The sequence below is a fragment of the Ips typographus genome, linkage group LG4, assembly GCF_016097725.1.
Source record: "Ips typographus isolate SLU linkage group LG4, UJ_Ityp_2.0, whole genome shotgun sequence".
NCBI classification, from domain to species: Eukaryota; Metazoa; Arthropoda; class Insecta; order Coleoptera; family Curculionidae; genus Ips; species Ips typographus.
The window spans coordinates 13,960,809-13,988,781 of NC_138425.1; the positions used below are offsets into that span (position 1 = coordinate 13,960,809).

Sequence of the window (27,973 nt, forward strand, 5' to 3'; positions counted from 1 at the left end):
TTTTTTATCATTATAATACCATATATTTATTTTTTGGCCTTTACGTGCTAATACAAATAGACAATGATATACCTAAACCTATTGGTTCTATATTTAATAGAAGATATGCTTGTCGACGTGACGACTTAGTAGCTAAGGTACGAAGAGAAATTTTCCGAAAACAATTTCTTAAAATGTCAAATGTATAAATAATTACTTATTAATTAAATCGTATACTAAAGTGTTATAAATGTATTCTGTACTTATAATGAGAAAGGCAATCACATCCTGAGGCAACTTCCATGGTCATAAGGTCAGACCAGCAGGTGGCACTTTGATTGCGTTTCAGAAAAAACCGGTTCATATACAAAGTGTTACATTTATTAGATGTGACCAAGCAAACGTCCTGAAATAGAAAACCATTTTAAATTTAACGATTAATAAATAGTATACATGGTGAGTCAGGAGCATTTGAAAATGCAGCTTATTTCAATATAAGTATGTCACATATTCATCGTAAAATGCTTTTTTTTTACCACAGCCCATATATTAAAAAGTTACACAGGGTGATGTTTATATTTTACTCCAGAGCTAATTTCGTTAATTTTGATCTGACTGCATAGTTTGGGCAACTTCGCCTGGGGGTTCTTGGGTGGATCGAGTAGCTCAGGGCCCACTGCCGGTCCTGAGCCCGGATAAAGGAGGAAGGTTAGGCTTAAGGCTGACAACCCTACAAAAAAACACTTGTCACGAAACGACTTAAACAAAGAAATATGGAATACTCTTTCGGAACATGGAATGTCTTGACGTTAAACAGACCAGGAGCCCAGGCATCGCTACTTAACGAACTCAAAAAATACAATATAGAGGTGACGGCAATATAAGAAACAATGTGGCCAGTGGGAAAGAAAATGGACACAAAGAATTTGGAGTAGCCTTTATTGTAGATAACAAAATCAAACATAACATCTTAGACTTCGAAGCAGTAAACGAGAGAATACAGTGCGTTTTTTTTAACGCGCAACATAGGATTTCACGTGTTAAATTTTTAAGCCCATGTTAGACCATGTTATTTTGGAACTACAAGTATAAAACTTGACGGGTGGCTATTTCGTACCCTGAAGCTTAAGTAAATTTACCAATTCGGCCTAAAAAGTGTTAAAAAACTTGCAAAAAATCATCTTTTTTCGAAAACGTTTTATCGTTTCATACTCCCTGTATGCATTGTTGTTCTTTGTTGTTTTTGATACTGGCACGGCAGGTAGCAGGTAAAATTTGGCGTAGAAAGTAAAACAGGGTGATCATTAACTTTATATCAAGAAAGTTAAGAACAAAAGAAGTATTTTTATAAGTGAATTGTTCAAATTGACCTCCGTTTGAAGCCAAACAGTATATTCCAAACAATCATAAAATGCCCTTTTGACGTTCAAAAGATATCGGGTCGTGATGCAGTCAAAATAAGTCACTTTACCTGCTACCTGCCCTGCCAGTATCAAAAACAACAATGCATACAGGGAGTATGAAAGGATAAAATCTTTTCGAAAAAAAATGATTTTTTTCCAGTTTTAAATCACTTTTTAGCCCAAATTGGTAGACTTACTTAAGATTCAGTGTACTAAAGACACACCCGTCAAGTTTTATACTTGTAGTTCAAAAATAACATGGTCTAACATGGGCTTAAAAATTTAACACGTAAAATCCTATGTTGCGCGTTAAAAAAAACGCACTGTATGTAAGCTAAGACTAAAATCAAAATTTTTTAACTTCTCAATCATCAATGCCCATAGCCCAACGGAAGAACACGACGTGGACATAAAAGAAGAATTTTACGATCAGCTTGAAGAAGTATATGAAAACTGCCCCAGAAATGACATCAAAATTATAGTGGGTGATATGAACGTCCAAATAGGCAAAGAAGAGCATTTCTCGGGAACAATAGGCAGACACTCACTCCACAAAAATACTAACGAAAATGGAAAATTTCTTATTAATTTTGCTAGTAGAAAAAACATGGAATACAGAAAACATTCTTCGCACACAAAAACATATACAAGCGACATGGATCATGCCTGGCGGAGCTATCGCTAACCAAATCGACCACGTACTGGTAGATCAAAGAGCAGCAACAAGTATTTTAGATGTTAAGAGTCGAAGAGGGGCATGCTGCGGATCGGATCACCTATTAGTACAAATAAAATTCAGATGCCGAATATCAAGAAACATCGACAAACAAAAACAAACAATGGAACAGTTAGATATCGGAAAACTGAAGCAACAACCAACCAAAGAGAACTACGAAAGAGAAATAGCGCAAAAGCTGAGAAACACAGACAATTTAAATTGTGAAGAACACTGGAACAAACTAAAAGAAGAAATATTAGAGACGGCTACAATTATAGGGAACAAGAATAAAAAGAAAAGGGCTGAATGGTATGACGAAGAGTGTAAAAAAGCTATAGAAGAAAAAAACGAAGCATACAAGAAATATATGGAAAGGAGAACTAGAGAAAGAATGGCAGTTTTTGAGGGTGCTAGGCGAAAGGCTGACAAAATATGCCGCAATCGAAAAAGAAAATACGAAAATGATAGAACACAGGAAATGGAGAATGACTTTCAAAATAACGATCTAAGGGTAGCATACATAATCATCTACGTAATCTGAGAGAAAGATATAAACCCCGGACAACATTGTGCAGGAGCACAGAAGGGCAGATAACAAGTGACCCACAAGAAATATAAACGATATGGAAAGACTGTTAGAAACACAAGAAGATCCCTGTTAGGAACACAAGAGGGTCACCCCTGTAACATGCAGCACCGGGAGGGAGGAGAGGAAGCGATAGGACCCCCAACGCTTGACGAGGTCAAACAAGCAATCAGAGTGCAAAAGAACAACAAGGCACCAGGAATCGACAAACTCCCGGCAGAATTATACACACTAGGAGAACACCTAACAACACAAATGCATGCACTGATCACCAAGATATGGGACAAGGAACGCATTCCTAGCGAATGGAAAACAGGAATTATCTGCCCAATTTACAAAAAAGGGGACAAATTAACAATACTGTGTTCGGCTTACAAAATTTTCACACATATACTCAATGAACGCATTCAGCCCATTACCGAAGAGATTATCGGCCAATACCAAACAGGCTTCAGGCAAGGACAATCCACAATTGATCAGCTTTTTACGGTGAAACAAATCCTGAACAAGTCCTGGGAACACGACATAGACGTGTACAATATTTTCGTTGACTTTAAACAAGCATACGATTCCATTAACAGAGACCGACTGTACCAGATACTGTGCAGTTTCAACATCTCCTCCAAATATATCCGACTAATAAAAGCAATGGAATCAACGATGGCAACAATTGGCCACTGTTTAACCTGGCTCTGGAATATGTCATACGACAAATAAATGCTGGGAGGTCAAACTTATTAACAAACAAATCGGTACAACTGGCCGCCTATGCAGATGATATCAATATTATGACCCGCAGAGCGGAAGATGCGGCAGAAATATACAAACAACTGAAGAGAGAGGCCAGAAACATCGGACTCGAAATAAATACACAAAAGACAAAAACACTAACCCAGGCAAGAGGATAACGTGGATGCAGTCCAGAGCTTTACATATCTAGGTGTTGAACTCAACACGAGAGGATCAGAGGAATTGGAGATACAACATCGAATAATATCGGCAAACAAAGCCTACTTCGCTCTGTCCCATATATTCCGCTCCAAAATCATACACAGAAAATAAAAAATCAGGATATACAAAACCATCATCAGGCCGATATTATGCTATGGATGCGAGACATGGGTCATGTCAAAGAACTCACAGAATAAACTGGAGGTGTTTGAAAGAAGAATACTAAGACGGATCTTCGGGCCACTAAATGAAAATGAAATATGGAGAAGAAGATATAATCATGAAATCTACCAACTTTTCAAGGAGGCACCTATCTCAGAATTCGTCAGACAACAGAGGCTACGATGGAGAGGTCACGTAGTAAGAATGCCAGATAACAGGCTACCAAAAAGGGCCCTTAATAGTAGGATGCAGAGCAGAAGACCAAAAGGGAGACCACGGAAAAGATGGGAGGATGGAGTGACAGAAGACGCGCAAAACTTGATAGGTGTCAGAACCTGGAGGAGAGAGGCGTTGGATCGACAGTGTTGGAGGCGGAAGATAGAGGAGTCCAAGGCACAATTTGGGCTGTAGCGCCATTGGAGAGAGAGCATAGTTTAGCAAAGTTGCAGTATTTGCCCGGAATCCCCAGATAATCTAATCAAATCAAAATTCGTGAGACATGTTGGTTAAATGGAACGCTCTGTATTTTATTTGCTCAATCTCAAAATTCCTTTTTTCTGATTAAAAATATGTTTCGTTGGTCACTTTTCAAAAAATATACGGTTAAATTTTTATTTCTATTTCTATTTTTTTTTATGAAAACTGACATTTCCAGTGAAAGAAACATTATTATTTGGACTTTTTTTCGTCCATTTGACAACTTGTTGCGTTACATTTCTAATAAAATGTTAAAAATTACAGTTTTGACAGTTTCAATGTGAAAATCGCCAGTTTAGCTTTTAGTCAAAATATCAATTTTTATTTCTCAAAATTTGATACGTTTTGACGTTCTCAACCATTTTCTTTTACGGTAACTGACAACTTTTGTCAGTTTTAGCGTCCGAATGACACTTTTGACAAACGGAATAACAGATATGTTGAACATACAACAACATTTTATCGAGCCAGTCGATTTTTGGCAGCGCTGCCAAACCGTGCGCGTTCATTTCCAACAAACTGTCTTCAACCAGGATCTCGTCAGCTGTTGGAAATTGGGTAAAGTGACAGGAAACAAATGTTATACGGTTAACGTTTTGACTTTAAAAATTGCTGGCTAAATCAATTTTAACGATGTTTGATTATTTCTAGCGTCTTGACCTTAAAAATTGACTAAAATGATTCTGGAACTTACATTTTTATAATATATAAGAATTTTTCTACGAATTTGAAAAATTGAAGTTGATGATGGTATCTAAAAAAACGAAACGTCTGAGCAGAAAACTAAGACTATTTTCTTGATAAGCATAAAAAAATGCCTCCAAAAGGTGTCATTAGTTTTTCGAAATAATTAATAATAAAGTGGTAACAAAATAAAATAGAAAATTGACTTTTTCGGGTTTTTGTCGGATATCTCCGGATGTAATGACCGGATGTAATAATTTTTTTCTACCAAATTATTTAGTATTAAAATGTGCAATTTTGCCTGCATTTAACTAAAGCTCTATCAAATATAATTTCTGAGATAGCAATGCTAATGCATCGAATTTGTAACACACCCTGTATGTTCAATCAGGTTGTGGTTAGCACGATGTGAAAGAACAATTCAAAACAAACATTTTGAGCTTTTTACAGTCGCTGTATCTCTAAAAATAGCGGAAATACGGTATTTTCAAAATTTTGATGCAATTTCCAAAAAAAAAGTAAAATTCGAATATCTTGGTTACAGATACGAATATTTTGCAATACGACGTCAAAAATAGAGAAGAGAGAAGCTCAACAAAGTAATGGTAGGTGTGGATGGTGACAGATGTACTGCGACCTGATTAGATCTATTGTACCCCATCTTCTTCTGCTATCTCAAGGTTTCCTTGTACATAGCAGCCCCTCAAGATTTAGTTGGTTTAGGAATTTCAGGATCTTAAGTGGGTCTGTTCGAGGTATTTCTTCCACAGCCAGCTGGTATAATTCCAGTGTGTTTAATCTTCTGTGGCGTACAACATCCAGCAAGATGTGGTGGAGTGTTTCTGGTTCTTCTCCGCAGAACCTGCAGGTACTGTCCTCTTCTAGGCCTAGCTTCCGTAGGTGTTCTCTGAGTCGACAATGACCCGTTAGAAACCCCGTTAATGCCTTGAGACTAATTCTGCTGAGGTTAATCAGTGTCTTCGATCTTGCTCGGTTAAAATTGCCGAGGAGATCTTTGGCCTGCCTCAGTCCTGGAAGTCTTTGCCAGTGCTTTGCTCTCAGTTCTTCTTCAGCTTTATTATTTGCTTTTCCAAGGCCGTAGAATGGTTCTGGCGCTATCAGTGGCGCTGATGCTCTCTTTCGTGCCAGAGTATCTTCTTGTTCGTTACCCTCTACTCCGACGTGCTCCGGAACCCAGAGGAGAGTTACCTTGTTGTTCCTTCCTAGATCATTGAGGTTTCCTAGGCACTCCAGAACCATCATCGAGTTCATGTTATATGAGCTCAACGCTTTGATGGCTGCTTGGCTATCGGAAAGGATCGCAATTTCCTTGTTCCGGTATTTCCTGTCGAAGTTGAACTGGATACACCTTTCCATGGCGTGCATTTCCGCTTAAAAAATGCTAGGGAACTGGCCCATGGGTTCGGAATATTTGGTGCGAGGCCCGTAGACTCCTGCTCCAGTCCCCTCGGGAGTTTTAGATCCGTCCGTATACCATATTATGGTATTTTTCCCAATGTTTGAATGGATTCTATGCTCCAATCTCTCTTGGTGCTCAGTTCAGTTCGAAATTGTTTTTCGAAACTAAACTTTCTGATGATTTCGTCGGTTGGGAGATCGGTGACGTGTGCACTGCCAGCGGGTAGTGAGTCCCTTTCACTGTGTGCTCTAATTTTAAAACCGGCTTTATCCAACCTGAGATGTGCTCCCCAAGCAGTTCTTCTCACCATCATGTGGAGCGGTGTGAGTTCCAGAATTACCTCTAGTGCTGCCGTGGGGGTCGATCTCATTGCTCCCGTTATGCAAAGACATGCAAGTCTCTGCATCTTCTCTAATGTTTTCCTTGTTGTGGCATTTTCGGTTTTTCTGTGCCACACTACTGCGCCGTATGTGATCATAGGTCTCACTTTCATGGTATACATCCATCGCAGTATTGATGGGTTACAACCCCACGTCTTTCCCGCAATGTTCCATCAGTGATGACCTCGCCTTGCTGGCAATCTTTTCTACGTGGCGGTTCCAGATAAGTTTCGAGTCTAGGGTAAACCCTAGATACTTAACCTCTTGCCGCCATTGTAAGTTTTCGTCGTTGAGGCAGATATTTCTCAAGTGCTGAAGTCTTATTCTCCTGGTGAAAGGTACCACATATTTAGAGTGACTTTCTGCACCCGGTGGACTAGGTTGACACCCTCTTAGAATCGAGTAAACGCGGTCAGAACTGACAAACTAACGCCCTGCGAAAATCATCAGAAAGAACAACCCATTTTTTCAAGTATAAAAATTATGTTTTTTTTTTTCAGAAAAAAATGCAATTTGCTTTTTGGTTTTTGAACCTCCTTTTATACATATGGAGTTACATGCCTGACGATGAAGTGAAAAAGAAGAAACACGTGTCGCCGGGTTATCATCCTTGTTCCTTTCTGCTTAACTTTTTTTGCGGAATTACCCAATAAACACTTTCCTACTAGTAAATAATTACGTCCTAATTTTCAGGTTATAAAGGGTGCCCGTTTTACGAGCCTCACCATGAGGATTTCGGTTATTTGAAAAGATACAAGAAAGTTTAAATTAGGGCAAAATTGAGCATTTAGGAGATTAGAGCGATTTGATTTTAATGACAATATCAGTCGAGTGTCATTCTTCTTTAAACTTATGCTGGAAATCAACTGAATTGCTAAAAGGTTGTTTATGCGGAAAAAACGACATAGAATAAACGTTTTTATATTGTAAAATCACATTCAAAAATATAGATACTTACACGTAACATTAACTTTTCTTTAAATAATTATTTATCTTTAATCATACCTAAAGTATTTTTTATAACTTGAATATATACTTCACAAGCATAACGAGTAGAATTAAATAATCATTTTGTAAAAAAAAAATTCAGAATGTTTTTGATAAACATCTGCACCCCGCACCGACCGAAGCAACAAAATGTGACCAGCAATTTGAATTGCGGTGCCTCTTTAAAAAAAGTTGTTCCTTCTCAGTCGTGATACATTTATTTCCTAAGACGTAACACATATCCTAAAATGTAAAATTTTCGCTATTGTTAATTAGTTATTAAATGAGAATACTCACATGACTGTTTATTAGTAAAGGTACTTCCATAGGACTAGAAGATGTCACTGGGTTGCACGTGTAGGAGGTGTACGACTTGGGAAAGAATTCATATCCAGCTTCATTGTGATGATGAATGGTTTTGTGTACTCGACATAGCATTTGGTTTTTCTATATTTAAAGAAATATTTTTTAAAACAAGCCGCGTAGTTAGATTTTAATTACAGAGGATGAGGTTCTGCACATATATCCTCTTTCATACATATCAATCAATCAATAAAAAAGTAGCTTTAAAGAAACTTAAAGTCATTGACAAAGCCCTGAAAACAAAGAACATACATAATTTTTACACTACACAATATGAATCACACATAATTACACCTTACAATTATTAAAATAAAAACAAAAAGGCAGTTACCCTGTATAAGAGAGAAGAAAGAGGATCAAAAACACAAATAGTGCTGCTTGGGCAATTTATGGCAGAACAAGGCGCCTTAAGAACTGGAGTAGAATTCGTCCAGAGAATAGTACGCCCCGTCAAGCAAAAGCCTCTCAGCCTCACGCCTAAATCCATGCGCATATGGCTGGCCTCTCACGTGGAGAGGAAGGTTATTGAAAACGACTTAATCTTCTCCGTGTGAGGAATGGGAAGCCTCAAAACGAATCTACAGCGAGTCACCGAGCCGGAGCCCTCGGACAACTGACCCCCAAACTTGCCACGGACAAGACAAATCGTCTCCAAGATGAAAATGCAGCACAAGGTGAGGATACCATGTTCAATGAAGAGGGGTCTACATGAGGCCCTGTATCCAACACGACACAAGCACCTCAATGCTCGCTTCTGAAGGAGAAACACAGAATTGAAGCGGCTTAGCGGAGATGGCAGTCAATCAGTGCATAGTATGCACTTTTAGCTACATGGTAATCCAGATTGCCAGAGATTACCCTCAATGCATGGCAACCCGACGCCAGTCCAGAGCACAGACCGTCCACATGCTCAGCGAATTGAAGCGAGTCGCCAAAAATAAGACCAAGAAACTTGTTCATTCCAGGGGCGCACCCTTAACAAAAGTCTCCTGCAATGAGCATCCAAAATGTAGGATCTTGGTCTTACTGATATTTAATGACAGTAAGTTGGAATTGCACCAATGTTTGATTATGGAGAGGTCCCCATCAATAGTGGCAGTCAATGAATCGGCACTCTTGCCGCTCCAAAGAATGGTCGCGTCATCAGCGAAAACAGTGAATTGTCCGTTAGTAGGGAGCGAAACAATATCATTGATGTATATCAAGATCATAAAATCATCATCATATTATAAAATCAATACTATGAGGAATATTAAACAAAAACAAAATGACATAACACCACCTAACCTAACCTTAGCAACGAGAGGTAAACTCATCATAAAAGGGTTATTGTTCGGTTAGGGTAATGTTAGGATTTGTATTTTGTTCTCTCTCCTCTTCTTCAATTTATATTCTGAAGCCATCTTTCAGGAAGCCCTAGAAGAACGCAACGTGTACGTTAAGGTGAATGGTGTATGAGTCAACAATAATTGTTATGCGGACGACACAGTTCTAATTGCAGATAACATGGAGGATTTGCGGGATATGATTGGGACTGTCAGGGAATGGAGTAAGAACATATTAGGGCCTCCAATATCAACACCAAGAAGACTAAATTCATGATAGTTAATCGAAAGCTACAAGAATTTCAAAACTCAAGCCTAACATATGAGAATCAACCAATAGAGCTAGTAAATAAATGTAAAAATCTAGGAACGTGGCTGTGTGAAAATTGGGAATTAGACACAGAAAATGCCCGCAGTGCGTTCATGAAATTCAAAAAAGTGCTCACCAATACTGATTTCGATCTTGGCTTGAGAATTAGATTTGTCAAATGCTATGTCTGGACAATGTTGCTTTATCTCATGGATGAATAGACACTGAAGATGAGCACTATGAACAAACTGGAAGCATTTGAGATGTGGGTCTATAGGCGTGTACTGAGGATTCCATGGACTGCAAGAAGAACCAACGATGAGGTCTTGAGAATAATCAATAAAGACCGCGAACTGTTAGACACCATTAAACGTATACCATGGCCACGTAATACGCAACGAGAGATACCAATTCCTGCAATTGATAATTGAGGGAAAGAGAGGAATCGGCAGGAAAAAGATGTTATGGCTCCGCAACGTTAGGCAGTGGACAGGACTGAGGACAATGCATGAACTAATGCATGCCATACGTAATAGGGAAGAGTGGACAAATGTGATCGCAAACATCCATTAATGGACACGCAGCAGAAGAAGAAGAAGAAGAGTAAGTAGTATTAGTACTACTCATAGAGTTGAATACAGATGTCACCAGATGTTGCACAACAACAAAAGTTTAAGAGCGCAAATAACTATTGCTAACGCCGACTCTATCGGTTTTAGCGTTTACTGCCCTGCCTGTTCTTTTCAATGTGCACCATCTCGCGTTTTTGCCAGTTCATCTCTGTTTTTAGTATTTTGCTCTTCTGGAAGTTGAACGTATAGGGTCAAGTTGGGTGGCACGGTTGGCTAGGGCAATGGGGTTTGTTTGGTTGTACATATGACCGTTTATTCTATTCTTAAGGAGTTGTCCAGTTTGACCGATATGTACTCCTTCACAATCATTGCATCGAATTTGGTATATGACATTGCTTCTTTTCTGGGTTGGTGTTTTGGTTTTAAGGTTTGAAAAGTGTCTACGGAACAGATTGTGGCCCTTGAAACTAGTCAGAATATTTTGACCGCTCAAAGTGGTTCGAATTTTTTCAGATAGTCCCTGGACATATGGGATTTTAAGGTATTTAAGGGAAAAGTTGAGGTATTTTTAGGCGTTTGGGTAGGGTAGTTGCAAAATTTTTCTATTCTCTTTTTGAAGATGTTAATGCGATGGTGAGGGTAGTTGTTAGTGATGTTACACTTTCTACTAGATCCTCTAGAAGAACGATGACGTAAACTTAAAATTGAGGACAAGAATGCTTTGATGCTTTGTATTTTCAACTCTGTTATATGGTGCCGAAGCATGGACACTTAAAACAGTTGAGATAAACAAACCGGCTGCGTTTGAAAGATGATGCGGATTTCTTGGATCGACAGAGTTACAAATGTCGAAGTGCTGCGACGTAGGAACAAAGAAGAAGAGATTTATAAAACGCTAAAGAAAAAGAATTATTGAAGGTTTAAAATGTCAATTGCTACAAAATATTAAGGAGAGAAAAAAGACAGAGGGTGTCAGGGTAGTGGGAGAACTTCATGATTGAAAAACCTAAGAGAATGGTTTCCAATGTACCGTACGTACCTGCACATAAAGTGCGCATAGCAATGTTGATAGACAACTTCCGTTAGGAGACGTACGAGAAGAAGAAGAACAAAAAATGCTGAAAACTTAACATGTTTTTGTAAACTTTATCACTGTTATTTGTCATCACAACTTTTCCATTAGAGACAATTTTAATATTGAAGTAGTAGCATTAAATAATAGATCTGAATTAATGCAGTTCACAGTGACTAGGTACTTATAGAAAATTTCACACCAACTATAGTCTATCCGGCGAACCTACGAAAATTAGGAGGGGTTGACCCGCCTCCTCCATTAGTATTGGTCTATATCCGGTCCGTTTTACAATATAATATCTTCTTCTCTCTCTAATATAAGAACTTCTCGGCTCTTATGTCTCGATTCACTTTTACGTACCTGTTTTACAGTGTAATGCGGGTCGACCAAAGTTGCCGCCCATCGAATTTTATTACTTCGTAGGTTCGCCGGATAGACGATAGATACTTACCTTTTTTCGCGAAGGAAAATTAAAAGCTCGTTTCACGTTAAGTTTCTTCGAAAGTTCCTCATTTTGTTGTGGCGCAACATCGTCCTCATTAATTTGATCCAGCCAAGTTTCCAGTGCATCTTCAATTTGAGTATCACTTAAATACGTACTTCCATCTCGAGTGATTTGAGGTTCATCAACTTCATAATCATCGTAATAGTTTTCTGGCTGAGCATAACTAAGCAAATCATTTCCTGGGACGTACTGCAGATCTGGATATTCTGACAACTCGTTGTGTTGGTCCATAAGGCTGGATCGTATCATAATGGACCAAACGCATAGCTATATTATAAGAATACATATGTAAGTTAAAACGTAACACTACCTACGTGCAAAAATGAACGCTTTAATTGAGTTTAATAGATAAATTAGAGCGGGCCCCTTTATTTAAACGTTGACCAGTCAAGCGTTGAATTTCGTTCAACCTGTGCATATACTGATTTTGGTTTTGGAATTCTGTTTAGTATTTTTGTGTGCATTATTTTTGTATGTGGGCTGATAGAAGTGAATAGACACGTTGAAGAAGTTGAAAATACAATGATAATGTTGAATACCAAAAGTGAGCAAAGTAACACAAAAGACTGCTCACCGGTAGAAGAGTTAAAAACGTAAGTAAAGTTGAATTACAGCTTGTAAAAACTTTGATTGTCTCGCATTTTTGTTTGTCAAAACTAGTTTTTTTTTCCGGAACGGTGATCTTAAATGAATTATCACACAAAAACAACTACATATAAGGAAAGACGAACAAAAACAGGATGACGTAATTCATAGTCACTGGTAAATGAGACAAATTTGACCAATAAATAAGCAAACGTACATTCCAAACATTTACCAGTCAATGTGTGTTAATATGTCATGCTATTTCTGCTTGATTTTTCGTATAGGATCTATTTTGATTTCTGAACATAAACACATAAATAAATGCAACTCGGATCACCGAATAAAATTGTTCTTAAGGAACCTCAATTGAAATCTCTTCTGTGGATATAAATAGAATTAATATTTGTATGATTTGTTCAGGTCATATTCATTTAAAGTTTGGTAAACCTTGTTGTTTTAACTGCTACCTGTACTCACAATGAGGTACTACCAGAAATGAGATCTCTATTATTACCATTTTTGATTGGTTTGTCTTTATGTCATATACAGAGACGTAAAGGAAGTAAGGAATTTTCGATGTTTGAGACACCTTGTGGGTTGGACCACTGACAATTGACATCACTTTATAACATCAAATTGTGTCCTGTTCATTTCCGAACATTTTCTTTTTTTATTTAAGAAAAGGTGGATATTTATCTTAATTTCACCAACTTGAATTGGATATGAAATTCATGTCGTTTTTCTAAGAACTTTTTACTTTAAATTTTATGCTTCCTTTACACTTTATCCAGGGTCAGGAGTGGTTTTGTTTTGTGATTTGTGATTTATAATAAACCGGAGAGTGTTTAAAGGTCAACTTTTCAAAAAAATCACAACAACAATTAATTAACGAATAATATGTATGTAGGTAAAGGTTCAAAACACCAAGAATATAAGAACCTGTAGGGCATAAACATTTCCAAAATTCTTTCAGTAACCGTCTCTTCATGCTTCTGATGACATTATCAATCATGTCTTGAGGCAGATTGTCCCAAATCTCAACCAGAGCAGCTGCTACACGTTCGGGATTTTGAACCATAGTAGTTATGGACCTTAATCGTCTACCTAACATGTCCCAAACATGTTCAATCAGATTAATGTCTGGAGAACATGCCGGCCACCCCATTGTTCTTTTTTCCTCGACATTCAAAAAGTCGGAGACACAACGAACCTTGTGAGGGGCATTGTCGTACATTAGCAAAAAGTTTTCTCCGAACATTTCGAATGTATCCATCTGCATTTAAAGCTCCATTAGCAACCACCAACTCTGTTCGTGCCTTTCAGCATATTCCACCCCAGACCATCACTGAGCCTCCACCATAGGAGACAGTGGGAGTAAAATTAAATTGTTCATCTTGTTCTCCTTGGCGGCGATATAACCTTTCCCTGCCGTCGATGGAATTAACACAAAATTGACTATCATCTGTGAACAAAAAACACTGATCATTTTCCACTTTTCATCACTTTCAATTTTTGTGCTCCTAGCAAAGCCTAGTCTGGCCATCCGATGACTCGCTGGAGTAATGGAGCTTTTTTTGTTCTAAATGTCTTCAAATCAACTTCCTTAAGCCTTCTGCTAATGGTCCAAGCATTTGTTCTTCTTCCACGTACTTCTTCCAGTTCTTAGTTGCGGTACTGTTTTACGCCTATTCAATAATGTTTGCAAGACTATGAAGCTGTCATCTCTAGCCGTGGTTGACCGTGTTCTTCCTTGACCTCGCCTCCTCACATACGCTCCCGTTTGTATCCAACGTCTTTCATTACGATAGATTCTGATTTTCTTAACAGGTCAGCAACATCGCTGTAACTTGTACCAATTTCAAATCAACGCTATATCACCTATTTTATTGGCTGTTGGTAATGGTAATTGGTGGATGGTGACAAATGTACTGCGACGTGATTAGGTCTATTGTTCCCCATCTTCTTCTGCTATCTCAAGTTTCCTTGTTCATAAGCCCCTCAAGATTTAGTTTCTTTAGGAATTTCAAGATCTTGAGTGGATCTGTTCGAGGTATTTCTTCCACAGCCAGCTGGTGTAATCCCAGTGTGTTTAATCTTCTGTGGCGTACAGCATAACACACCAGCAAGATGTGGTGAGGTGTTTCTGGTTCTTCTCCGCAAAACGTACAAGTACTGTCTTCTTCTAGGCCTAGCTTCCTTAGGTGTTCTCTGAGTCGACAATGACCCGTTAGATACCCCGTTAATGCCTTGAGACTAATTTTGCTGAGGTTAATCAGTGTCTTCGATCTTGCTCGTTTAAAATTGCCGAGGAGATCTTTGGCCTGCCTTAGTCCTGGAAGTCTTTGCCGCCAGTGCTTTGCTCTCAGTTCTTCTTCAACTATCCTGGACATATGCTTTTCCAAGGTCGCAGAATGGTTCTGGCCCGATCAGTGGCGCTGATGCTCCTTTTCGTGCCAGAGTATCTGCTTGTTCGTTACCCTCTACTCGACGTGCCCCGGAACCCAGAGGAGGGTTATCTTGTTGTTCCTTCCTAGATCATTGAGCTTTCCTAGTCACTCCAGAACCATCATCGAGTTGATGTTAGATGAGCTCAACGCTTTGATGGCTGCTTGGCTATCGGAAAGCATCGCAATTTCCTTGTTCCGGTATTTCTTCTTAAACTGAATACACTTTTCTATGGCGTGAATGCTAGGGAACTGGCCCATGGGTTCGGAGTATTAGGGAGTTTTAGATTCGTGCGTATACCATTTTATGGTATTTTTTCCCAATGTTTGAATTAATTCTCTGCTCCAATCTCTCTTGGTGTTCAGTTCCGTTCGAAATTGTTTTTCGAAACTAAGCTTCCTGATGATTTCGTCCGTTGGGAGACCGGCGATCGGCTGTGTGCTCTCCTTTTAAATTCGGCCTTATCCAACCTGAGATGTGCTCCCCAAGCAGTTCTTCTCACCATGATGTGGAGCGGTGTGAGGTCGAGAATTACCTCTAGTGCTGCCATTATGCAAAGACCAGAAGTCTCTGCACCTTCTCTAATTTTTTCCTTGTTGTGGCAAGTTCGGTTTTTCTGTGGCACACTACTGCGACGTATTTGATCATAGGTCTCACTATCATGGTATACATCTATCGCAATATTGATTGGTTACAACCCCACGTTTTTCCCGCAATGTTCCTACACACTATCAGTGATGACCTTGCCTTGCTGGTAATCTTTTCTACGTGGCAGGTCCAGATAAGTTTTGTCCAGGGTACGTCCTAGATACTTAACCTCCTGCCGCCATTCTAAGTTTTCGTCGTTGAGGCGAATATTTCTCAAGTGCTGTCTTCTGTCTTGTCTTGTCTGCCCGAGTTCTCCTGGTGAACGGTATCACTGTCGTTTTTGATGAGTTGATTCTCAATCCCACTGATAAACACAATCTTCTGGTGGTCTCTAGCTCCCTTTATACGAGATCACAGAGGGTTCCTTCAAATTTGCCTTTGGCCATAATGACTATGTCGTCAACATAGCCCAGACTAGGGACTCCGTTCCCGGTCAGAATTTCGAGAAGTTTGTCTACTACCAGACTCCAGATTAAGGGTGATAGGACCCCTCCTTGTGGCCATCCTCGATTTGTGCTGATCTGAAAGTGGTTCCCGCCCATGTTTGTTTCAGCGGTTCTTGTAGCCAGCATTTGACACATCCACCTGGATGTGGTTCTGTCTGTGTGAACCACATCCAATCAACGCGATTTTCTCGGTCCATACATTGGCCGAATACCCGTTGGCCCCAAGTCGGGTTACTGTATTCTGTTGCTGTATGCTGTACACTGTATTTTTTTCTAATAAGCATAAGGGACAATTATATCTTTATTTTGTTTTCAATAAAGAAGTATTAAAACAGATCATTTCTTTACAGGTTTAGGAGAAGAAAAACTGGTGTGTATCGAATGGATGCACCGGACGGAAAGGTGCTTTTCCAGAACCATAGATTTTTCAGCACACTAGCAATAGGAAAAAGGTTGGTACATACAAACACTTTGTTGATAGACCACTGGAATACTGAGTTCATTTACGATTTTTATATCCGTATAACAGCATAAACAATATACAGTGTGTCCAAGATTATCTATACGACAGGAATCTCGATTCCAGCAAGAGCTACCGCAAAGGTTAAATTGGGGATGTTTTAGAGAATGTAATGTTTTGAAATACCATCAAGCAACTTCTTTGTTTCTGGTGGACATTTTGTTTTTTTATCAAGTAAAAACAAGCAATTCTTTTGCTTTAAAATGTTATATTACATTTTACAAACACAATTGTTTTGAAGTACCGAGAAGTTGCTGATAGGTGCAGCTAACGCCTGTTGTGTAAGGTGATCCTCCCTGGTATTAGTTTGCGTTTACATCATTTTACAAGACAATTAAAGTCCAGCTATTAACAACAAAAGTCTTTGTTACTTTGTCTTCCACCATCACAAAAAAAAAACAATTCTTGGCTTGGAAAGTTGAAAAAGCTATTTTTAAATTGGTTTTGACTTTGGCGGCCATTTGCAGTAAAAAGCAAAATAGTTCACAGTCAATGTCATTTTCTTTAAAAAATTTCCAAAATAATTGTCAAATTATATCTAAATAAATGTTTGTTTCGTTATCTGAAATACGAAATTTTTGTTTATATAAAAAACAGATGATACTAGTAGTAGTACTAGTCTAGTAGAGTATTTAAGATCTAATATGGAATATTCTGAGAAAGAAAAAATAAAGTTTGGGCAACTGAACTATAAGACAAAAAAACAAAATACAAAAATAAAAATAAATTTTAAAACCTTATCATTTTCGAAAAATATTCAACATAACCTCAATAAAATACATATAATTTAAAATCTGAAAGAAGAGATTTTACGATTGAACAAATACAATACAGGGTGTTTCATTTAATATAATTAAAGCGTGTCGAATAAATGACAAATGATTGAGATCTGTCAAGTTTGACACCACATTCTGGCGATTCAAGAAACTTGTGCGATACCCCTTATGTTCATTTAAAGACAAAAATCTAAATTTCTAGAAAACGCTTGACACTTTCTACACTTCAAATCAAAATTCCTACTGGGTGGAAAACCACTTTTACCGAATCTCTACTAGTTTGGGAGATATGGAAGAAAATAAATTTTGAAAAACAGAAACTGCATTTACTCCCTAAAAATATTACTGTGAATATCTCACACTTAAAAACACAGTTTTTCCTTCTCTCTTTAGTGGTTTGCTTCAAAATTAATTTTGTTGTGCAGGGTGACCAAAAAAAGTAGAAATTCAGTTGGGACACCCTGTATGACATTTTAGCGGGAAATTAAACGTTTAAACTGCAGATTCATCCTTTTTGAGTAACTTTTACTCTTACCCCTTTTACCGAATCTCTACTAGTTTGGGAGATATGGAAGAAAATAAATTTTGAAAAACAGAAACTGCATTTACTCCCCAAAAATTTTACTGTGAATATCTCACAGTTAAAAACACAGTTTTTCCTTCTCTTTTTAGTGGTTTGCTTCAAAACTAATTTTGTTGTGCAGGGTGACCAAAAAAAGTAGAAATTCAGTTGGGACACCCTGTATGAAATTTCAGCGGGAAATTAAACGTTTAAACTGCAGATTCATCTTTTTTGAGATGTTTTGAGTAACTTTTATTCTTACCCCTCTTACCGAATCTCTACTAGTTTGGGAGATATGGAAGAAAATAAATTTTGAAAAACAGAAACTGCATTTACTCCCCAAAAATTTTACTGTGAATATCTCACAGTTAAAAACACAGTTTTTCCTTCTCTTTTTAGTGGTTTGCTTCAAAATTAATTTTGTTGTGCAGGGTGACCAAAAAAAGTAGAAATTCAGTTGGGACACCCAGTATGAAATTTTAGAGGGAAATTAAACGTTTTAACTGCAGATTCATCTTTTTTGAGATGTTTTGAGTAACTTTTACTCTTGCCCCTTTTACTGAATTTACTAGTTTGGAAGATATAGAAGAAAATACATTTTGACCACCAGAAACCAATTACCCCTCAAAACTTTGACTGTGAATATCTCAGCATTTTTTTTGAGTCACTACCTCAAATGACCTCTCAAAAAATGCCTTTTTTTCTTCTCTTCTCTCTCTGAAACTAGTTTTGTTGTACAGGGTGGCCAAAAAAAAGTAATCATTGAATTGGGTCACCCTGTATGCAATTTTAGCGGGAATTTAAGTTCAAAATGCAGATTCCCTTTTACGATCAAAATTAAATGAGGAAATTGATTGTTCACATATAAGGTCAATATAAGCGACAAAAAAATCATCATCCTGTAGAATTTTAGTGAGATAACTTATGGTCAAAATTTGATTAAATCTTCCCAAAAACTGTATGAGCCATGTGGAAAATAATAAGAAAAATTCAAAACTTTGACACCCTGTATCGCTTGACTTAAGTTTGACTTACTGTGGTAATTTGAGCTCCAATGAAAATCATCTCAGAACACAGAATGTATTTGTTTAATAAACCAGAACACAAATCAGACTGAGTTAGGTATACAGGATAAACCAGATTTTATGCTTTTCATAGTTGAAGCTTTTTTGCATATATCCGGTGGGAATTTGACATGTTAATCCTGATTGGATTAATAAATGTTAATTATTTACTTACAGTTCTCATATGATCAGGCACAGTGACAGCCCTTGGTGAACAAACTAATATCCAATAATTATTTTGACGTAGTACGTATAAGAAGCACGGATATACGGAGTACGTATACGTACTTACAAATTTAATTTTAATACTATATCGTTAAGAAAATGTGCCTTTAAAAATTTAAAAGTAACATTTCAGAAGACTTCAGAGTTGATTTTGGTCAAACCAATTTGTTTAATCATAAACTATTTGTATTACACATAACTGCTAATCCGATGATCCATCTAATGTAATCTACTTGACAATACATTTAATTAACACAATTTATATCAAGTAACGTCACACGTCAGACACAACCTGATAATGAGTTTCGTAGTTTTGGTGTATTATTATTATTGATCGACTTTAGCGTCAATAAATGAGCTAAAGGCTTTGTTAACAGCGTTATCATCACTTAAACGTCACTTAACTAAATATGACTGACTTTGCAGTAGAACCATATGCAACATACTACTCATAGATCAGTCAAGTTACATATCAAAATCTTAACCTACGACATCAGAGTAAATAACTGATTACGCATAGTTCTCCGTTACGTAATGATTCTCTTTACGCACAGTTTTAAGATCAGCCATAAACTAGCTGCCCTAATACTGGAAAAAAATGATTTCGTTTCCATTTCTTGCTTGTTTATTTGTTTATACAGTTTTACGTTAATGTAAAACTGTATAAACAAATATGTTAAGGGCATCGGTAAAGCAAAACGTCTTATGGGAGATTCAATGCATTTTATGACAATCTTTTAACCCAAATTAAAAAAAACTAGGCTAGATATTGCTGTTTTTTAAACGGAATATGAAAGAAGACACTTGCTAGAATGTGCGAAAGTCAATATAATTTTAATAATACGCCAATTAAAATATTTAGAAGCATTTTAACAAAATGCTAAAATTACCATAATTTTCAAGTCACTATTTTTCCTACCTGCAAAACTTTTTTGGCGACAAAAATAACTTTCGCACATTCTCCAAACCTTTAGCTATTTAATAAAAAAAAAATCACGCAAATAAGTTAAAAATTAAAGTTGTAGTTTGGGTTAAAAGATAGGACTAAAAAATTGTTCGAATTACGGAGCGGAAATCTTGCATCTTTGTTCCATATCACTCTAGGAGCCTCGTCGCTTAAACAGTAATGTCTGCGTTAACACTGCCGTAGTTTTATCGACAGAAACAAAGAACGAACACTGTTTTTTATATATTTTTCTACACGTAAGCCAAGCATCACGATCGAAAACTTCTGGTGCTCCTGATGTTGGCAATCGCAATGGCCAGTTGTGCTCTGTTCTCGGCGAGTCTAAAGAGTTGTTGTCCATTGTCCCTTCTCGAAGATTCCTTAACCACGAGGCTTGTCTTCTATCTGCTCCTCTACGGCCTTCTATCTTGCCAACTTGCCAAGATTATAATTTGAAGGATACGGTATCGATCATCCCTAAGTATGTGACCCAGATAGGACAGCTTTCGGCATTTCACTGTTATTAGTAGTTTCCGGACGGCGCTTGCTCTATGTAAAATCGCTTCATTTGTCTGCACATTTCAAATGCTTCAAGACGATTAATGGTTGCTGCTTTTAAAGTCCAAATCTCTGCCCCATACAACCGTATAGACCATATATAGCACGCGCGAGCCGACTCAATTCTGCACTTGACTTCTTTATCCGGGTTGAGATGCTCGGTAATGTAACAACCAGGATATTTGAAACATGGAACCCTTTCAATGTTTGACCATTTATTTGCAGTGCAGCATCATTATACGGCTAAAACCATACACTTAGTTTTAGGGATATTTATGTTTAGACCCATCTCGTTGACCAAGTCTAAAAGATGTTGAAGGTCCTGGAGATCATCACATAAGATTGCGGTGTCATCGGCATAGCGGATGGTATTGATCAGTTCGCCGTTAATCTTAACTCCGGACCACTCTGCCTTTTGTCGCCAATACAGGTTCTTAATAATGCGTATGTCTTTGTCATCAACTTTGTCACTCATAAGACTTATCAACCTGTAATCACTGCATTTCTTTGCACGTTGTTTTTTAGACAATGTTATAAACACCGACTTCAGCCAGTCTTCTGGTATCTCCCCAGTGATGTACACCGTATTGAATAGTTAACTAAAATCCCAATGTTGGATTCTTAGATCATTTTCAAAAGTTCCACTGGAATATCATCTCTGATCCGGTCGCTTATTTAGATTTTGCAGAGTGTATGGTACATAGTACTTCGGATTTCTGGACCTTCCACGCTAACAGTGGTGTCTGGTTGATCTGATCTGTTGTCATCAAATAGTTTAGCTATGTTTCCACTCCAGGCTTCAAGAACCTCATTTTCGTCAATGATTAGCCTGTCTGTATTATCAACCAGCATATTGTCACGTTAAGGGGTAGCCCAGAGGGACAAAAACTCAGGTTTCCACAAGTAACCTACTTTATTTGAGTAGTTATTAGAGTAGTGGCACTTGATCACCTAATGCTCCACGTTTCGTTACACAAGAGGCGTACCCAGACTAACCCAGAGATCAGTCAGTGACCTCCCTCTGGGGAAGACCCCAGAGTTCGGTGATTTAGTCGAGCTACGGTGCATCTTTTGTATTCGTCAGCGACCTCATTATGCTAACCTTGCTGACTGTGCTGGTTACTGGGTGTGCACCGTAACTACTAACACGGGTGTGACAATATTAGGAGTTTTCCTAGTAGGCCAGCAACTTTCCTAACTTTCTTGTACATGTTGAACATGTCATGTTTCCTTTCCAGCTCTTCCATTTCTCTGCATCTTTCTGTCATCCATTTTTCCTTAGCGTCCCGGATCTTGTTCTTAATTTCCCTTTGTTTAGTCCTATATTCCATCGTATTATACTTTAATCTTCTTCGTTGTTCTATAAGTTCTAGTATGTCGTCAGTGATCCATCGCTGTTTTTTGGGTCTGACATTCATAGTTGGATGTTAATTTATGACTTTACTGAGCTGGTCCTGGAACAGTTTCCAAATATCATTGACGTTATCATTGGTGTTGATGACCGTCAGGTTATTGTTTAAAGTAGTTTCCAATCCATTCCTGTCGAGTTCGTTTATATCAATTTTAACCTGATGCGTGTTCTTTGTTAGTCTTTTTAACTGAACCTTGATATTGGCAATCAGTGGATTATGGTCAGAACGAATATCTGCGTCTGGATATGTTGTGACTCTGTTTACAGAGTTTCGGAATCTTTTGTTGACTAAGATGTAGTCGATCTGGTGTTTGACCGAGTGTGTTGGATTATCCCCTGGACTCTTCTAAGTCAAAGTAAACAAGATCTTAAGAAACTCGCAACATCCTTCGATGAACACACATCTCTAATGCCTCCAGTCTATTAAATAGGAAAACAGGGCCGCCTTTAAGGTCTAACTCTACACCACATAAAAGAGAACCGACCAAATATAGCACTTTACCATGTTTTCTCGCAACTTGAGACTGAGATCATTGTTACAGAATAGAAATTAAGGCCGTTTTACATTGACCCAACTATGGCAACATTAGCAACCTAATTGCTTGCTACAAGCAACTATAGCCGCATTCGCACAAGTAGTTAAAGGGCGGAAAAGACGCTTTCCGCCTGTGTTAGTACAACATATTTTTCATACGAGTATTAATTTTTATTAAATTGAACGAAAATGTACAGTAAAATTACTAAAATAAACGCCTCTTTGTTTTCGAAGATGATTAAAAGTGTATTCTTAATTGAGAAATCAAATATAGAGTTATTGTTTTTTTGATTTAAATGTATATTTTTTAAAAATAAAATGCGTGCGGAAAAGTAACTTTACCACACTAGTGCGGTAAAGTTGCTTCAGTGTAAAACCGTCTTAAGAAAGGGAACAACTGCCAAACGTTAAATACGCGATCTGAGAGAGAGAGGTGCATATTGTGGTTATCCGTCTTTGTCACACTCATTGCACTTAATAGAATAATAATTATTGTATGCTAACTGCTTGTTGAATAACTATTAACCTTCCCCGTGTCCTGGACACACTGTGGCCGCATTAGGCCTACCATACACACTCCGTCCCGGCCCCAAGACTGGGTCTTGACGCCAGAACTGCGCAGTTTGGCCGGAGTCGTGTTCCCCCCACACGTACCGTATTTATGTACGTAACTGAAACACTCATGTGTCACGAAACAGAAACACAGTTCGACAGTCAAGAACAAAATCCCCTGTAAAGCCCACTTGAAGTAAGAAAATGACTGTTTTAAGCACATTTTTGGAATGCCCATTAAATTTCCTATCCAACGACATAAAAAACACTACAAAATCAGATAAAGTCAGGGAGAAAAGTGGTCAAACTTTGATCTGCCAGAAACACAATTTGACAGTCAGAGACAAAATTGCCTGTAAAACCCACTTTGAGTGAGAAAATGACTGTTTTAGGCACATTTTTGGAATCCCCGTTAAATTTTCTATCCGACGACATAAAAAACATTACAAAATCATGTAAAGTCAGGGAGAAAAGTGGTCAAAGTTTGATCTGCCAGAACCACAATTCGACAGTCAAGAACAAAATCGCCTGTAAAGCCCACTTGAAGTAAGAAAATAACTGTTTTAAGCACATTTTTGGAATCCCCATTAAATTTTCTATTAAATAACATAAAAAACACTACAAAATCAGGTAAAGTCAGGGAGAAAAGTAGTCAAGCTTTGATCTGCCAGAAACACAATTTGACAGTCAAGAACAAAATCGCCTGTAATGCCCACTTGAATTGACGAAAAGTGACTGTTTTAAGCACTTTTTTGGAATCCCCATTAAATTTCCTATCCAACGACATAAAAAACACTACAAAATCAGGTAAAGCCAGGGAGAAAAGTGGTCAAAGTTTGATCTGCCAGAACCACAATTCGACAGTCAAGAACAAAATCGCCTGTAAAGCCCACTTAAAGTGAGAAAATGACTGTTTTAAGCACATTTTTGGAATCTCCATTAAATTTCCTATTCGACGACATAAAAAACACTACAAAATCAGGTAAAGTCAGGGAGAAAAGTAGTCAAATTTTGATCTGCCAGAAACACAATTTGACAGTCAGAGACAAAATTGCTTGTAAAACCCACTTTGAATGAGAAAATGACTGTTTTAAGCACATTTTTAGAATCCCCATTAAATTACCTATCCGACGACATAAAAAACACTACAAAATCAGGTAAAGTCAGGGAGGAAAGTGGTCAAACTTTGATCTGCCAGAACACAATTTAACAGTCAAGAACAAAATCGCCTGTAAAACCCACTTTGAGTGAGAAAATGACTGTTTTAAGCACATTTTTAGAATCCCCATTAAATTTCCTATCCGACGACATAAAAAACACTACAAAATCAGGTAAAGTCAGGGAGAAAAGTAGTCAAAATTTGATCTGCCAGAAGCACAATTCTGTCAGTCAGAGACAAAATTGCCTGTAAAACCGACTTTGAGTGAGAAAATTACTGTTTTAAGCACATTTTTGGAATCCTCATTAAATTTCCTATCTAATGATATAAAAAACACTACAAAATCAGGTAAAGTCAGGGAGAAAAGTGGTCAAACTTTGATCTGCCAGAAACGCAATTTGACAGTCAGAGATTAAATTTGCCTGTAAAACCCACTTGAAGTAAGAAAATGACTGTTTTAAGCACATTTTTGGAATCCCCATTAAATTTCCTATCCAATGACATAAAAAACACTACAAAATCAGGTAAAGTCAGGGAGAAAAGTGGTCAAACTTTGATCTGCCAGAAACACAATTTGACAGTTAAGAACAAAATCAAAGTGAGAAAATGACTGTTTTATGCACATTTTTGGAATCTTCAAATCAAAAATATTATTTAATAGTTGGCAACACTGGAATCGGCAAAATTGATGACATCTTATTTGTGTCTCTCTCTGGGACTCGATCTCTCTCTTTCTTAATTATTCAGACAACCCTAGAGGCAACCCGGTATACATCAATCTCATCACATCATTATCTAACACCTCCCTCAAACTCAAAAATAAGACCTCAGATTGGTCTTTAGATAATGTCCAAGATAGTGAAGGTCACAAAACTAATGATAGGACAAGATTTGTTTTGTTTACCCTTGCAAAAAGAAAAAAACACCATTGAACAGCTGATTTGTTGGAATGCCTTTTAACTATACACTAAAAAAGTGTGGTAACTGGTTACTGTTTTTATTAAACTATACATATTTTGCAGGAAAATATCTGACGAACTTTCTCCCGGTACTCATGGCATTTTCCGGAAAAGCGGCCAAAAACCGGAGCACACCGAAAACCCCCAGTTGACATTCAGCGGTTGTGCCAAAGCTGTCAAACAGTCAATCGGTAATATAGGAAACCAAGGAAACATTCTGCTGAGAAAAATGGCCGGGTCTACGTCGCAGCCGTCACTGCCCTGGCCAAATTCTCCCGATGATTACGAACTGGGAAAAGTAATCGGTTAGTATTGCTTTTATTTAGAATTTAGCTAAAAAATGCGTTATTTTGATGTGTAATAAGTGAACGATTATGTTTTAGTTTGGTGGCAATTTGGGGATTTGTAACTTTATAAGGTTATGTTCCTGATTTGGTTTTTAGATTCCGGTATCTTTATAAAGTGGGACTGGAAAGTGAAAAAACTCTGTGTTTACACAAAGAAAATTGTTGAATTACTTACAGACTGCACTGCATTATAATTAACGTAAATTGAATCACTTTTACAATATTTCTATCTGTTGATAAGTGATAGTATTTCAAATCTCCATCACATGATGAATAACAACTACATTTACCCCATTTCTACTTAATGTATTCAATGATGTGTATGTTTGAAATATCAGTGAGTTCAATGACCACGAACACAACATGTGTAAAATGAGTTAAATAATATTCAATACTTGTAAAACTTATCAATGTTTCTCTAAAGACCACACATTAGTAATTTGAGGTATTTTTGAGTTATTGTTGCACTTTACCTAGAAATTGGGCTTAAACGACTGATTCTAGACTTTACAACTTTTACAACTTGATAATGTTTCCCATCATGGGTGTTAAAGGGCCACAAATATCAGAGTAAATCAATTCCAAAACCCTACTTGATTTTGGTTCACTTTTCTTATTAAAAGGTAACCGAGTCATCTTACTTTTAATACACACTTCACAAACTGATTGAAATTCCTTATTTGTTATAACATTTTTACAAACAAAACCTGTAACCATATTATTTGACAATTTTATCATATTCTGATATCCTAAATGCCCTAAGCGCTTATGCCAAATCATCAAATCAGTTTGTTTATTCAATGTTAATGCTGAACATTGACAATTGGTTGCTTCAAACTTTCTTAACTTGAATGTCAATTCATATAAACCATTAATTCTGTTCCCAATGTTCTGCATTCCTTTATTAATAAACACTTTTCCTGCTCTAAACAATACATCAAATCCAGATCTTTAAATTTTTTGTACTGACATTAAATTATGTTTTAAATCTGGCACAAACAAAACATCTTTCAATGTTACATCTACATAACCAGTTTCGCTTTTTAACATTCCTTCAATATTTCCTATCTCTGTGGCAAAAACTACAACTCTATTCTTAGCAATATTAACCCTAAGTGGTTTGTATAACTTACAGCTTTCTTTGAAATAGTTTGCTACTTTAACCATGTGATCAGTTGCTCCAGAATCCAAGTACCATTTAACATTCCCTAGAGCAGCTTCTCCACTGGTCACCATGCATACAGAGGTCAGGAATGCAAAACCATCCTCCTCTTCTTGGTCCTGATCAGCTCTGTCAGCATTATGACCTTGTCGAGAACCCCCATTGTTGTTTTTCCAGCAATTTGACCTTTTATGTCCAGCCTTCCCACAGTTATAACAGTTGAATTTAAAATGTTGTCTCTGACCCATATTTTGACCATTCCCTTCAGTCCAACTATGTGCTCTTTTCATATAATTTCCATGAGGTTTTTCTGATCCCTTTCCAGGAGTATTAAAAGCTGAACTTGAATTTGAATTCACACAACTATCATTTTGATTCATTCTCTTGACTTCCTGATCCAACAATTTCCCTTTAACAAACTCTAATGTGAGTTTGTTTGGTTCCAAAGTTTCAAGGGCATTAACAAGTGGATCATAATATTTAGGCAACATCAACAAAAGATGGCAAACAATGTCAGTTTTTTCTAATTTGGCACCCACTGACAAATGGTCTCCTCAAACTTTACAAAATGAGTTTCCAACAAGTCACCTTGAAATAGTTTCATTGATAATAGCTTTTTCCTCAAAAATAATTGACTTGCAATTCCTTTGCGCTGAAACACAGCTTCCAAAGCCTTCCACATTCCATAAGCAGTTTTCTTGTCCTTGACATATTCTAAATGGGAATTGGCAATGCACTGTATTAGTATGGCCTTGCACTTCTTATCCTGTCTCTGGAATTCTTCATTTGGATCCAAATCCATTTCCTCATTTTCTATGCATTTCTTGACATCATTACTGTCTAAAATAGTTTCCATCCTAAACTTCCAGTGGTCATAGTCCTTTCCACAAAATTGTGATTTTAACTTTTACAACTTTTATATTTCAAGAACAATCGAAAAAGACTAGATAAACAGAACAAAAGAATATCCTAACAACTAACATCTGACTGACAAACAGACAGACACAAGGTTAAGTTTTACTTCTAAACTTAATTAGAGATGTGCAAACTTAAAGGGAAATGATTGCTAATTTCAACACTTTAAAGTAGCATAAAACATTGTGGTTCATTTATAAGGTGTTATAACACTTTAGTAAAGGGTGTCCCAACAAAGTGTGGCAAAGGTAAGTTTGCTAA

At 37.3% G+C, this 27,973-nt stretch overlaps 2 protein-coding genes across 8 annotated transcripts in view; one reads left to right on the forward strand and one right to left on the reverse strand.

Annotated features, from left to right (window-relative positions):
* Positions 1–26,910, reverse strand: LOC145728411 (uncharacterized). Of its 6 annotated transcripts, none has more exons than XM_081978634.1 (4): positions 26,769–26,910; positions 11,844–12,164; positions 8,045–8,194; positions 1–385 (listed from the first exon to the last, which is right to left on the reverse strand). In XM_081978634.1, exons 2-4 carry the CDS (start codon positions 12,144–12,146, stop codon positions 224–226), a joined length of 615 nt encoding a protein of 204 aa, XP_081834760.1. In that variant the 5' UTR covers positions 12,147–12,164; positions 26,769–26,910; the 3' UTR covers positions 1–223. The 6 variants fall into 6 exon arrangements, with proteins under 6 accessions (XP_081834760.1, XP_081834762.1, XP_081834759.1 ...); XM_081978636.1 differs by lacking the exon at positions 26,769–26,910 and adding an exon at positions 25,234–25,374; XM_081978633.1 differs by lacking the exon at positions 26,769–26,910 and adding an exon at positions 19,119–19,142.
* fray (oxidative stress responsive kinase frayed) overlaps positions 12,325–27,973 on the forward strand; it is a 54,683-nt gene continuing 39,034 nt past the window's right edge. Inside the window, exons 1-3 of one of the 2 annotated variants that reach the window (XM_081978628.1) lie at positions 12,325–12,490; positions 16,372–16,473; positions 25,352–25,593. In XM_081978628.1, the coding sequence (XP_081834754.1) occupies positions 12,420–12,490; positions 16,372–16,473; positions 25,352–25,593 (415 nt within the window). In that variant the 5' untranslated portion in view covers positions 12,325–12,419. The remainder of the gene's footprint in view (positions 12,491–16,371; positions 16,474–25,351; positions 25,594–27,973) is intronic. The other variant, XM_081978630.1, reaches the window with a different exon arrangement.

Excerpts from the sequence above, each read along its gene's own strand:
- LOC145728411 (XM_081978631.1), bottom strand. The coding sequence starts at position 18,944 with ATGATTTTCATTGGAGCTCAAATTACCACA. Across the intron at positions 12,165-18,914 it reads TTGGAGCTCAAATTACCACA|CTATGCGTTTGGTCCATTAT; the intron begins GTAAGTCAAACT and ends CTTATAATATAG. Across the intron at positions 8,195-11,843 it reads ATTTTCCTTCGCGAAAAAAG|AAAAACCAAATGCTATGTCG; the intron begins GTAAGTATCTAT and ends CTTTAAATATAG.